Below are 14,797 nucleotides of genomic sequence, written 5' to 3' on the forward strand. Positions count from 1 at the left end.
GGGACGCCCGTAAGCCGTTGATCTACTCCGTGCTACTGGCCTCCCTCGCTGGGTTACCGAGGCCCCGCGATCGAGGGGTCCCCGGTCCTTCCGGCGGTTCCTCTGGCGACCCTCACCGCGGGCCGGTTCCCAAGCGGCTCCGCCGTCTCAGCAAGGAGACTGAGGGCTGCGTGCTGCTCCACACCACCACGGGGAGCACTGGGTGCGTTTTCCGCTCGATCCGGGGGAGATCAGCGGTGTAAAAAGGTGCAGGTTTTCCAGGGGCTCGGGAGATCACGGCAAGAGTGTCCTCTCAGCCCGCCATCTTGGCCACGCCCCTCCTATTGGCAGTATTTAAACTGGAAAGTTGTAATCAGAATTGTAATCGTTCCATGTATTATCCATTCAATGACAGGTCTCTCTGACATTGTCGATGGTAATCTCTCGAGTTTTTCAATGCTCAGAATCGTATAGTCTGCTCCTTTTTGTGCCAAACTGATTTGTTTATCAGTAAGGTTAAAGATAGAAAATAATGATGTTGTGTTGATTAAACGCCATGGTACGTAGCCTGAACGCAGATTTTGCAACGTCCAGCCAAGCTGTAGAATAGAACGTAATTGAGAATGACCATGTTGTAACATTAGTAAGTCTTGCTCTATTATATCAAAAGCAGATGATGCAATGCTGTCCAGTGAATATATTCTGGAAGACAGAGTCGTTAACCCATTGTCCACAACAGAAAGAGATTTTTCCAAGTTTATATGATCAATTTCTCGTATTTTTTTCTGCTGTTTCAATTTGCATTACTTTCCATGCTTCGTTGTACGCAGCGTATATACCGGCCGCTATGAAACGTTTTTGACGCTGTTTGCTTGGTCTCATTATGAAATCACGCAAGTCAGCACCGTCTTTAACCCCTTGCGTGCTGATGACAGAACGGTTCCGTCATCGGCATCGGTTGAGCTGTGCTGATGACGGAACCATTCCGTCATGACTCCGCCCGCGCAAGGCGGAGTCAGCACAGGCGGAAAATACGCCCCGCACGCAAGGGGTTAAGTAAAGTCAAGTGTTGCTTCATTTCAGCCAGTGTGGATATCTGTAGCCACTCAAAGCATAGTTTCCCTACACTGTATGTTGTAACTATCCCTGGATGTTGTCTCTGGGAGTATGTAGGGTCTGGTCTGGTCATTTTGAACCCTTGTGTTTTGTTCAGGAATCTATCTTGACAGTTATTCGTGTCTGTTGGCCAGATCAACCACTTTTTCCAATCAGTATGTGTTCTGTTTTGATGTAAAATATGAGATACGTCTATCTCCACATCAGTAGTGCTGTCACTATCAGGTATGGGTATCGGAATAGATGGTGTATTTAAGTCTTTTATCTTAGCTAGGCCAAGACAAGTAGTTTGTTGAATTATCATTCAAGAATATCATTTGTTCTGGGATCATGCAGGCCCTAAATAGTGCTTCTAGGCCTTGTACTTGCCAATCTTTGGAACCCCAGATTGTTTTTGTTTCAATTGTGTTTTTCCAAAATTCGAAACCTAATGTAGACATTTTGTCATATTATTTTTCTGAATAAATCAATTTAGTATTTGTCAACATTGTTTTCATTCCTGTTCTATTTAACATTTTAAAATAAAACGTTCCTGTATCACTGTTATTAAACCCTGAGAGGTATTGGAATTTCCCAAAAAATGTTTTCAAACTGCCTTTTGGTGGAGTTGGACAGTGTTCCCACTGGTAATAAGGTAAAACATTTCTAGGCTGAGCAGTTTTATGCAAATAGTGATCACCATAATGGTTGTAGCAGTATAGCTCTTCATAATTGGATGAGCCCTGTAAGTAATCATGTTCTGTAAATTTTGCTGACATTACTAAATCTGACATCATATTATTAATGTTTTCAAAGTCCCAGTCATCAGAGAAGGTACTAGGTGTCACAAAGTCACTTAATGAAATCTTGAGCTGGTGGGGCTACTTCAAGAGCTCGACCGGGCCAAAAATGTCATAATCTGTTCTGTCCCATGCTACCCCACCGGGTATTGGATTGGCTGTGATGTTCACTGATGAGAGTTCTCTTTTCTCGATGTGAGAGGATGTGTGAGGCTTTAGGACCAAGTTGATGTTCTGACTTGCTGTGTCCATTGTACTATATTTCCCCTCAATTAATTTTCCCAAACAAAGAACCATGATGAGCCAAAGCAAGAGGAAAAGTACACCTAACACAATCCAAAATTCAATCCATGGTGAAATTAGATATGTTTATTTTAGTTGGTGAAAAAGTTCAATTACTTTGTTTTTAAAAGTTTTTGTTGGAGGCATTTCTTCATGCTCGCTTGGATCTTCAGAGAAATTGTCAAAATTGATGAAGTAGCCTGATGCAGTTCTGTCAATTGTAGGAATTGCTTCCGGATTTTCATTTGCTTTTGCATTTTTATTTGTCTCATTTGTATAGTCCGAGGCTACATCGTTGTAGATAGGTGTTTCGTGATGAACTGTAGTTATTTGGGTTTCAAGGGGCACTAATTCCATGGCATTATTGCATAGTCCTTTTTTATGCACTGTAGGTTTATCAAATGTGATTAGTCTCTCATTTTGAACCTCTTGGATTGTAGCAAATTTCGGTATTCTGCTATTTCTTGGGAGTCCACTTGGCCTACCACTTATTATTGGCCACATGATTGTGGTTTTACCAGGTCGATGGATACAACTCGGTTCTCCTTTTTACCAGCAAGTGGCGGTAGTACGACTGATCTTGTTCCGTTGATAGCTAAGACAGGTACTGCTTTTCTGTAAGAAGGCCCAAATTCCTTCTTTACCGCAATCTTCTCTCTGACCAGATCCCCAATCTTTGGAATCCAGACAGGTCTTGCTGGGACAGGTGGTTTTTCTTCAGTGGCTGTCGACTGTTGTTTCAACTTTGTTACTCAGGTTTTTTCTTGTTTCATTTAAATCCTGTAAAACAGCCAAACGATCTTTGATATCAAAGGTTTTTTCTTCTACCACTGAAGTGTGACTATCAATTTCCTGAATATGCATTCTAGTTCCGAACAATAGTTCGTATGGAGTGAGACCTTTTAGAGAGTTTCTTGGCAGATAGTTAAGACTACGTTGGACACTTGTTAAATGTTTGACCCACCCATCACCCGAACCTAATACCCTCGCCGTTATAGATTGCTTTATGTCCCGTTTTTTTCTTTCCACAACCACATTTCCCTCAGGATGGAAGGGAGAAGAGTACCGCAATGCGATGCCCATACTGTTCATGGCCTCTTTGTAAGCTCGAGAGCTAAACGCAGGACCCTGATCAGAATGTAGCATGCCAATTGCGTATGTGCCGATAAAGACTCGCAAATCTTTTATAACAGTTCTGGCGCCAGCCGAGTGCTGGGGTTTACATTTTTAAGTGAATTCAGTCGTAATTATTATGGGGACGCATTTCTCCGACTGGATTTCTGCGATATAGCCTGATGCTATCGAATAGTGGTATCTGGGCTACAGACTGGGCCGGTTCACAACTGCGATCTCTGTTGCAGTCCTTGCAATTCTTAGCAAAATAGTAGATTTCCACGCTCATTCCCGGCCGCCAGTACTCCGATTGTAGTTCCATCAGAGATTTCAGGATCTCTTGGTGCCTCAGACCCAACCCCATATGTGCTTCTTGTAGTAAGAAGATTCTCTGGTTCGTGTTTGTAATTACCCTATCCCCCACTCCAGGGATTCGAGCAAACGGAACGGAGTTTGCATCAATTATGTATGTATTACTGAGTGGATAGTTGAGAGGTAATGCTGCATAATCGATTTTTAATGAGGCTTTTACCGCCAGCATGGTTTCCCCATCTATGTGTTTTTCTGAACGCTTTTCGGTGGCTACGGAAGCCGGTTGAACCGCTTCCGCTGTGGCTGTGTTAGCCAGTGAATTCCCTGCAACGTGAACGCCATCACGTCGATGACTCAATGCGTGTATCACGTGAGTCCTTCGTAGTTCTTTCTGTAAAAGAACTACCTGTTCCCAAAGCCTTTTATGCTTTATTGTAGCACCTGTGTCATCTTTGTAACCGTTTTTGATCCATATCTGCATGTCACTGTTATGGGATTTTACGCAGAAATACTAATCGCCCACTATTAGTGTGGGGAATTCGTGATCAGCATTTTCAAGCGCCATCTTTAAAGTTCTTATTTCAGCTCGCTGAGCAGAACATTCAGTTTTGGTAATCATTGGTTCGAATTTACCAGAGCGCCAGCGACCTTTAACAATCGCGCACGCTGCATCATAGGATTTATTTTCAACATCCTAATATTGTTTGACTCTGTCCATATAGATTACGAAGGTATATTTTTCCAAAGGCAGAATTACAGCTGGCAGAGGATATTCGCGTTCATATACTAGATCATCTAGTTTTTTCAGTTTTGGGTCAAAATAGTATTTCACGTCGTCTGTAGCAAATGAATTTTCCCATTCTATCCATTTTGGATCTAATACCCCTTTAACCAGGTTATGAGGACTTGTCAATGCCTCAAGGGCTGATTCTGCTGAAAAAACAGCTATTCTTCTGCCTTGGGCTAGGGATCTTTCTTTTTGCTACTGCAGTTAGAATTTTTTCTGTAGAACTGAATTTTATTTCAGCCTCAGTGTACAAATGTGATTTGTAAGCTATAGGTACCGTTTCTACCTCATTAGAGGTCAGGTATGTGAATCCGTATCTTCCTGGGATGGCTCGGATTACGAGATTGCGTGTATTTTCGCGAGTTTGTAATTTTGTTTTACTTAACATGTCTGTTTGCAATGATCTCAAAATCTGTGTGTTTCTGAGTCCAATTGGTTTGTTTGAAATCTGGTCTTATTAATTCATAGAGAGGTTTAACCCTCTCAGCATAATTTAGAATGTATGTTATTCCGAAATTCAGGAAACCTAGTAGTGATTGTGAATTCTTCAGCGTTTTTGGTGCTTGGAGTACAGCATATTTCTCTAAGAAATTGTCAGCCAGGCTTTTGCCTTCACTTGATTATTCATATCCTAAAAATAGGACTGTAAGATGGGCAATTTGTGACTTTTTAAAGTTGAATTTGTAACCCTCTGACGCGAAACCAAGTATTATGGTGTTCACCCTTTTTAAGTGAGTCTCCATGTCCTCATCTGTGAGATGGATGTCATCGACATATGATAATGCTTCATCATCATATATTTGTAGTAACTCTGTTACCCTTGCTGAGAATAATCCTGGGCTATTCTTGAATCCCTGTGGGAGTCGGCAAAATAGTTTTTGCGATCCAAATATTGAGAAAGCGGTCAAATACCTGCTTCAGGTGCAATGTTTTGACAAAAGAATCCATTAGAGATGTCTAATGTTGTTTTATATTTTTTGCGCACAATGTTCTTCATTAGTGCTGCACTGTGTGAGTTTTGTACTGCAAATTTTTTACAACAGGAGTTAAGGTGTCTGTAGTCCAAAACTAGACGATATGAATCGTCTGGCTTGGAGACCGGAAACAAAGGATTGTTCATTTGAGAGGTGATCACCCCTTGGTATGCAAGTTGATCTAAGATCTCCCTGACTTGTTTTTTATCTTCTTGCTTAACTGAATACTGCCTTTGTGCAGTGGGCTGATTTTTTTAGCTCGATCTTGTGGTGAGGTGAGTCCTCATCCCTTCCTACATGATTTTTGTATAAAGCAGGAGCTTGGGGTACTGCCCATTTTCTGGCCATTGTGTATTTTTAATGAATCTGGATGTGATTCGAGAAGGCAGGCGTAATCATTTCTTCGCCATGAGGGCACTCCCTGTCAAACTCTGTTGGCCAGTCTTTCTCAGCTAACAGAATGTCATAACCTTTTTAGAGTTTTTCCCTAAAGAGACCTTTTATTTTTCTAGTTTTATCTCCCTCTATACGTAATGTTATTTCATATAGTTTATGGGGCACACTAACTCGTGTGTCTGCAGTTTCCACCTGAATGTACTCATTCGTGTCCACTGTCTCCAGAAGGTTTATCAGGATCTTGCAAGCTATTCTCACTTCTGCTGCGCTGTCTAGCATTGTCTGTGCCCACTCTCCGTTTTTCAGCTGTGTCCTCAGAATTCTCGGCATGTTTAATCTTAATACTTGCTACCACCTTTATGGGAAATTGTAATTTTTTACTTTGATGAGCAGGTTCCTTGTCTTTGGACTTGACGTGCTCTTCTCTGTGTTCTGACTGTCCTCTTCTTTCCGATTTCTGTGAGGAAGATCGAGAAAGATTGAGTGAGAAGGATCGAGAGGGACGTGTATCAACATCTTGATATCTGTCTGGTTTTCTTATTTTATCCCTATCTCTAAGGTTATATCTTTTTTCAGAGGGCTCCCTTTGGAGAGACCTGTCTTCTCGGCCCGGAGATCTCTCTCTACGCCGAGAACGTTTTTCCCTGGGAATGGTTTGTTTATTACCTTCCCAACTCTTTTTTGGAGTTTTTAAATTATTTTTAATAAATGTTTTTTCTGGATTTTCAGTTAGTTTGGGTGGGAAACCAGTAAAACCCCAACTATCTCTTCCTAGCTCATCATAGGATTTTTCTATGATTCTGGCGAGTTCAAATGGTTGTTCTGCTATATCTGTTTCCTTCATTTTCTGGAGGTTCTTTATATCATCCCTTGCCACTTGAACTAATTCTCTATATGCCGTTGTTAATTCTTTTAGTTTAACTAGGAGTTCTTCGCTTGACATTATTTCATAGTCTGGGTGTGTTGCATAATTGCATAGGACCTGCCCCGTTGCTTCTTCTCTACCTAGTGGACCGAGCCTGGTGATGTGATCATTATGTTTTAGGGCACCTTTAAACCAGAGCAGGTGCTCTTGGTATTTTAGTGGGATTTCAACCTCCTCGAAAGGAATGTATTCATCCGAAGGTTCCTCTATTTTGTAATAGTGGAAGTCTTTTGTCACAGCATGTGCTGCTGGAAAATGTATCCATGAATAGAATACCTCTGTCTGCCGATATTCATGTGCCTCTATCACGAATATGACTGTACCACCTCGTGCTGTCAGTCCATTTTCTATAAGTTTTAGAGTTATAGTTCTTCTTACATTGACCGGAATGATTATTGCATCCGGGTCAGTTTCTTGGAGACTTGTGTCTTCCTCTAAGAGTCGAGCTGCTATTCTTGCTCGCTCCCTCTCTTCGTCACTTTCTGCCATTTAACTGACTGAAAGTTTTCTGTTGCAGATCGAGTTTCAAGGAAACGAAGATTAGGTGCACAATATTTTGGAACACTGTATCCTTCAATGTTGATCAAACTAATACATAGGATTCTCATCCTACTAAGTTCCGGCGGATATTAACCTTTCACCCACTCCAGATGTCTATTGGAGTTTTTACGGGGAAAGGGTTCTGTGTGAAAAAGCACGACTGAGTTACTCTAGTGTCTTGCGTTAGATAATCGCCTTACCAAACGTTGGGCGCCATGTAGTGTAGTTGCTATTTTCCCAATAGGCTCTGCGCATTGGAATAACATAAACAGCAGTGTAGACGTAGGACTTAGGTCATCTGGGTCTCTACTGACTATGTTAAACTTAATTTAGGTTTGCGCCAGCTAGCTCAGAGGTCACTGGAAACTTTCTTGAATGAATAGGGAGGAACAAGTCCCCTGGCTCAGACAAGAAGGGATTCAGTTTCCGACAACCGCATAAACATGACAACTTTGCTCCCTCAGAATAAGAGTGTATCTCTAGAGTTGTGTGAAAACAATAGACAGCTATTTCACTCAGTCAGCAGTGCATACTTAGTTTCACCAGAGTGCAGAGAAATAGAGAGACAGGCGTTTTCAATAAAAAGGTGTTATTTATTGAGCAGTCTTCTTTCTCATGCAAGAGAAATGAATTGCCACAATTGCAATACTTAAAGTAAAGTGCGTACAGCAAAAGTAGTATTATGAAATTATACTGTAAAAGCATTTATATGGTTTCTTAGCCATATGATACTTTAAAATGGATAAAATATATACATACATAAATACATTGACTAATGTACTCAACTGGTGCTTCTAACTAAGCCTACCCCGGTGTACCTGACCTAAGCCTAATACGTGGGAAGGGATGAGTAAGTAGCAGTTTTAAGTTAAGTTGGTCAAGATTATTTTGCCAAGAATCTGCATCAAGAATTCTCTTAAGGGTTTAGTTGGCTCCGTACCTTGGTAATAGAATGTGGGAAGTCTGGTATCTCTTTTCCTCAGGACTCGATATTCCAGCAACCCGCAAGTGTAGGCTGGAAACACCGGAGCTGGATTTTCTCGGCTGGAGAAAAAGACAGCATCTCTCTCAGTGCGTCAAACAGGAGGGGCGGCTTCCGTGTGCTTCTCGCATCAGCTGGGCTCTCGGGCAAGTAGATGGCCGCTCTGCTCCAAACCACTGTGTGTTTGCTTAAGGCAACTGTTGGTATTTTATACCTGGAAGGTGCCGGGTTTCACGTAAGGTTGGACATAAGACGTCACTAAGAACTAACTTCTTTCTGGACTTCAGAAGTTCTTGTTCAAATCAAAACAAAAGCAGGGGGGATTTCCCGGGCTGCTGGAGGCTTGGTTTGTTTAAAGAACCTGTTGTGCTTTCTAGGAGTCGATGGGAGTAGCCGTGCTGTGCTTTGGACTGCATGGGCTATTACTGAATATGGATCTGATTATTATGCCTTTATCAGGATATTATTGATTATAACCTCACAAGGGCATACATCGGGAATATAGATTTAGGGTCCTAGATATAAACACAACAATACCAGTCAGACAGCACACTAAGAGGCTGGTAGGTTTTCAGAGGGCACCTATGAGGTGCCCTCTGGCTGCATGTTTTAATAAATCCCCTACTGGCATCAGTAGGGATTTATTAAGATGAGGTGTTTGATACCAAACACCATAGGTTCCAGAAAACCATCATGTAGCTAGAAAACCTGTAATGACCATTGCCAGTACATATACTCAAGATTCTTCACTTGTACAATCTAGCAATTGAACTAGGCAGCGCAGGGGCATATCTGCTCATGTAGATATGTTCTCACATCGAATATAATGCACCCTGCCTAAGTGCTATAAGGCCTGCTTTACTGGTGACGGACATATAGTGCATGCAGTGTCTGGGGGCATGGCACACAGGGTGTGTCATGTTGTGTGTTTACATTTGTCCGCGCTATTATGTGCAGTCTGCAATGGCAGTCTGCATGCGTTTGGTGGTGGGTTCCTTCGGGTGGCACAATACATGCTTTAACCCCTAGGGACTCTTTAGTACCCATGCCCAGGTACCAGAGGTACTATTTACTAGGGACTTAGAGGTGCTTAAGGTTTTGTCAATTGGGGAGCAATTGAGCAGTTACCTTGTTTTAGGGAAAGAGCACGGTCACTGAGTCTGGTTAGCAGGCCTCAGTGCACTGTCAGAGTTGAAAACCAGCATCTAGTAGTTCTAAAGTGGGCAATAATGTGGGTGGGTTGCGGGGGCGGGGGGCGACAGCTGCAACAAAATTCCTGTTTCCTACAATGGCACAGCACGGAGCAGCTGTAGTGGTAGCACTCTACGTTTGAGGTGGAGGAGGCAATGGACAGAGCAGTTAGTTATTTTTCATACTCTTTGAGATGAACATGGTGGGTGTAGGTAGGGACCTATTTTGAGGGGAATGGATAGGAAGGGCATCTGACTTTGGGAATGCTATATGCTAAAGAAAGTGGTCAGTGTTGACATCAGCTGAGAATTAAAGTCATATGGTGTGGCTTTACCTGCGATTTGGACCACAGGCAAGCTACTTCAGGTCCTGCACCTCCACATTTCTGATTTGGTGGTTAGTTTAATGAGCCCACATATTAAAATCTCCAACCAGGATGAGGTTGGATTCGGAGATCAGGAGTTGAGGCAAGTAGTTGGCAAAAATGTGATTGGTGACCGAGCACTTGATAGTTTGGAGGTGGAATATTATTCCCTCAGGCAGGGGTATACAGGTAGATTATATGATTGCATCAGTCGGTAAGGCTGCATTAGACTTGTAGGGGTTCCGCGCGGGTGCCTATTACAAGGTCAACTCTTGGGAAGGAGAGGTCGAACTTGTAGAACAAAGTGATGACTTTGCCTCGGGCTGCTGTCCTAAAGAAACATTTCTGTTAAACCAGGATGTCGAGTTGGTCAACAATGTGTGACCACAGAAAGCATGTTCAGAATTAGGAATGGAACCAGAGTGAAATTGGAAGTGGGTGGATGTCGTTTATGAGGGGGTAAAAGGTAAAGAATTTCTGATTTGGAGAGCATTTCGTGACAATGCAGTTTAAATAGTAGTATTTCAGAAGGTGTGAAGATCTGTGGGGTTTGAGTAGTCATAGGATATTTGTGGGTGGGAGGGAGGGAGGTGGAAAGTTGGTGAAATAATGAACCAGTTATGTTCTTCCCTGCTCTATGGACGGAGGTGAAGATCAACAGCACTCAAATCTAATGGTGGGTAATGCATGATGGTTTAGTTGGCAATATGAAAGTATCGGAAGGAGGAGAGTGGAAGAGTTAAAGGGCCGGGGTAGTTGCTTGGACATTGGAGTGGGTGGAGACGCAATTAAGCATGTCTGGGTGAGAGGGTAAATCTGGATCCGAAGAATTGACATGTCAAAACAACAATGGTAGAGAGGAACCCAGTTTCTATCCAGATTGCGTCAGTTAGGCAGAGTTGAGTCATAAGCAGGTCATTGGATTTTGATGCAAACCGCACATATAATAGATACATCTGGGTGCTAAGCATTTATTGCTCATAATGTCTACAGATACAACCATCTGTATAATCTTAAATGCTTTTCACTATCTAAGGGGTTTAGCTGAAAGTTAATCCAGTTTAACAACATTCCATCATTGTCGAAGCAGGTCCAACCCCTGTTGCTATTGTATCATCATTAAAGACATGCGCATGTGGGAAGAGCCATAATGTCAGAATACAGCAATCTCTTTCTAGAGTAATCCATTGTAATACTGCCTTCCATCATCTGAGTACTGTGATTGACAACATGGAAAACGGCTTAGTTGCTCTGGTGTAGGGAGATCTCATGCCCACAATCAGTTTATAGGATGCACTGGCTGTGCCTGAAGTGTGTAGGAATATGGGTTCTATGTAACTTCTTTTCTCAACTGTTTAAAACTTGTGTGCGTTTTTCTGTGTAATATTTTGAAATTCATCGCAGTGACCCAGATGCCCACATGGAATGTGTCAAAACTGCTAAGAGAAAGTCTTGTCCATCAATTTTCGCCAGTGTGTGCTTCAGAAGGTATTAGCCATTGAGCAGTGTAGGTAATTTTTCTATATCTTTATGAGTAAAAGCCACAGTAGATGATGTCCTGTTAGTCATGTCACGCAAGCTTCATTACAGAGACTGCCTTTAATTTGAAAATGTGCGGGTAAGTATACTGTGTTTGTCTGAACTCTGCATTGATCTATACGATTGGGCAGGCTTGGTTAAAATGACCGCCGTCGCACAGAAGAACAACCTGGGGGCTGTTTTTGGAATCTGGTACTTAATTGTGCATTGATTTCTTTTGAGAAAGATGATAAATAACAAAGAATTTAAAAATGCATTTGAACAGCAGAATAGTCCAAAAATGCTCATCTGAATGCTTATGTGGTCCTCAATAAACGCATCTGTATTTGTACATGATTCCCCTCAGTAGAAATCTAGGCATAAGCTATTCAGTCACTACCAAAATTGCAATATCGTTCAAGCCCACTTGATTGTTTATGGTTGCACAGTTTTTTCTCAACATTTTAATTGTTTAGCAGGACAAGCAGTGTCCATGTCTTTTCACAATGGATTGGCCCATTTTCAGCAGAGAGTTCTTGTTCTGCTGGTTAACTCCTTTCTGTGTACCCATCCTTTCACCGGTACTTCCCATTCACTGTTGCAGGACATCCTGTATGATCTTAATTTTGAAAACCCCAAGATCAGCCCTTAGATCTCTCTTCCTACCCCTCTGCTTCTCCTACTTTCTGTCTTTAAAGTGAAAGATTCTTTCTATTTGGTGCAGTGAATTTCAACTGCTGTCATAAGAGTAGTGTTTAGATGCTGCTGATTCGGAAACTGCTCTAATCAAGAAGGCTTAAGATTGTGCACTTTGAATAAGGTGTTTTAGTATAGGAATCAGGAGTGGAACTGGACTGCTTGGTCAGAGCACTAAAATGTGGACATATAGGCTTCAGCTCTTCACTTTTCGACTATGTACACTAATCTCTGTACTAAAAATAAGTATTCACTGTCAAATTAAAGCTTTTGCTGTTTATGTTCTTGCTTTGTGTTTTTCATGTTGTTTTCTTTTCATTCAGGCACCAAACTAGACAGTTCCGGAGTGGCTTTTGCAGTGGTGGGTGCCTGCCAGACACTGGGCCTCCCAGACGTTCACTTGGCATTGTCGGAGGACCATGCCTGGGTAGTCTTTGGCAAAGATGGGCAAGAGACTGCTGAGGTGACGTGGCATGGCAAAGGCAATGAGGACCGCCGTGGGCAAACTGTGAATTCTGGTGTAGCTGAACGGGTAACTGAAGAGCCCTGTGTCTGCACAATGTGGTAGATTATGGGAAATGTTTCGTATTTCAGCATGTTAATTGTCTGGGCTTTGACTTTTCCTATTTTTATCAGACTCCCATTCTAATCTTTTTCCGCTTTAACTGTTCCAGACCCCTGTGTTTTTCATTTTTCTACTTCCCCTTCTCTTTCGGATTTTGTGCTCGTCTTACTGAGCACAAACGTGAGCTCTTTTATGTAATGGAACTTATGAGAACTACAGTACACTTCCCTTCAAATTAATTTATCTTCCTTGCAATAGGATTCTCTGTGACATGGTTTTAATACTTCATGCAGCTGGATGTAGACCATTATTATTAAAATGTACTTATGTTTCCAACACGTTATATACAGTTAAGTGGTCTTAAGTAGAAGCTGTTTAATAGGCAGTCTTAAGGTATATAGAAGAATGCAAAATGTCCTAACTATTGTTAAGGAAAGTTTCAATTCTATTAAGGACTCGGAGGCGAAGATTATGCTAATCTCTTTCTCGTTTTATTGCTCAGCAGCCTTAACCAGTAACAGCTAAGACTACAAATTTCATGAGTCTTTTCACAGATCAAAATAACCATAGAGGCAGTTCCATATAAACAACATCAAGGAACAGCACTTTCTCTTTCTTCGGGCGAAACACATGTTCCAACGTGCAGTTAATATTCTTTGTTTCTGATCAGATCATGAAATAAAAGGAACAGTGTCGGCATTTGATAACTAATCATTATACCGGCAATAGAAAGTCATCAGTAATCAACAATAAAAGATCACATAACAAATCTAGCACAAGCATATCCCCAGAACCCTCTGAAAGTTCAATAATTTACCAAATTGGAGCTTCCCAACATCGGGGGGGGGGGGTAGGTAGGAATAACAATTACACTGGGTGGGATAATCCTAGCCTCCACATCCTTAATAGAATTGAAACTTTCCTTCACAATAGCTAGGAAATTTTACATTCTATGTCTGGACCGGAGGCTCGGATTATGCAAGTTCAAAGCTGATCGACAACCATAGAAGCCAAGCCCAAGAGAGGTTTAAAATAGTAGGTCTTAAAGGTAGAGTCCGAGGACCAATCTGCCGAGGATGTCCTCCAAGCGCCCTCAAAGGGCAAAGGCTTTCAAAGCCATGGCTCCCCGTGCTGAATGGGCTTCGAAAGCTAAAGTATCAATACCCGCTTCTTCCTGGAGTATCCATCTCACCCAAAGGGCAATCGTGACAGCTGTCACAGCTTTGAAAGGCTTCTTGAGTGAAAGAAAAAGTTGTGATACCCCTGGTGGTCTGTGTTCTTCATTCATCATCTAGTATGTCCTCAGATATCGCACAACACACAACTTCGGGTGACCTGGGAAGGCCGGATGGTGAACGACACCCCTTCCGGTGTCAACACCCGCGCTGACACCTCAAAGAAAGGATCGAACATCCGATACTTGCTTGCACGAGATCAGGCAAAGAAGCTTCGCCAACTTACATGTCAGTTCCTTACAGGAAAGGTATTGATTGTCTTGCCAAGATTGGAGCAGATGGAGCACTGTATTAACCTCCCACAGAGAGTAGTACTTCGGACGGGGAGGGAACGACATGCGTATACCCCTCAGCAATCAACAGACATGGGGATGTTCCCCTACTGGGACCTTGAAATGGGTGAGTGGCCTGCTGAAGTCGCAGATCTACTCGTGTCAATTGAGTGGTATGCTAGGCCCTGATCCACTAACTCCGATAGATAGTTGACCACATTGATCACATCAGCCCCCACGGGATCCAAACCCTGTTGCACACACCTGCGAGACCATTTTCTCCAAGATGATCGGTATCGTTTGACCGTAGATTCTGCCCATGCCTTCCTGAGAAGGGTCGAAGCTCTTGCCGAAAGGCCCGGGACCTCCCAACGTCCCCTGTAATGCTCCAACCCATGAGATGTAAGCTGCCCTCTCGAACTTGTGGGTTTAAGTTGCCGTGAGCATCTGTCAGAATACGAAGAGCCCAGGGAAGTAGGATTGGAAAATCTTTAGAAAGTTCCAGAAGACTGGATACCAGACTTGAGATTTCCAAAGCGGCATCACTAGAATTACCTTCTCCTTCTGCTTCCAGACTAAAGCCGTGAGCCTGGGAATCATGGCGAACGGGGTAAACGCATAAACGCGGAACAGGGTCCAATACGGCAAGAAGGCATCTGTTGGAAGGGGTCTGGGCACCAGCTGAAGAATCAGTGAATCTTTAAGTTGAGACGTGATGCAAAGAAGGTCCACTTGACATGGACCCCACTGAGCCACCAGTCTCCATAAGAG

At 42.5% G+C, this 14,797-nt stretch overlaps 1 protein-coding gene across 1 annotated transcript in view; it reads left to right on the plus strand.

Annotated features, from left to right (window-relative positions):
- MEN1 (menin 1) overlaps positions 1-14,797 on the plus strand; it is a 145,884-nt gene that overhangs the window by 67,152 nt on the left and 63,935 nt on the right. The window contains exon 4 of the mRNA XM_086938084.1: positions 12,278-12,486. Coding sequence (XP_086794210.1) covers positions 12,278-12,486 — 209 coding nt within the window. The remainder of the gene's footprint in view (positions 1-12,277; positions 12,487-14,797) is intronic.

This window comes from Lissotriton vulgaris, chromosome 9 (genome assembly GCF_964263255.1).
Source record: "Lissotriton vulgaris chromosome 9, aLisVul1.2, whole genome shotgun sequence".
In the NCBI taxonomy this organism is placed as follows: domain Eukaryota; kingdom Metazoa; phylum Chordata; class Amphibia; order Caudata; family Salamandridae; genus Lissotriton; species Lissotriton vulgaris.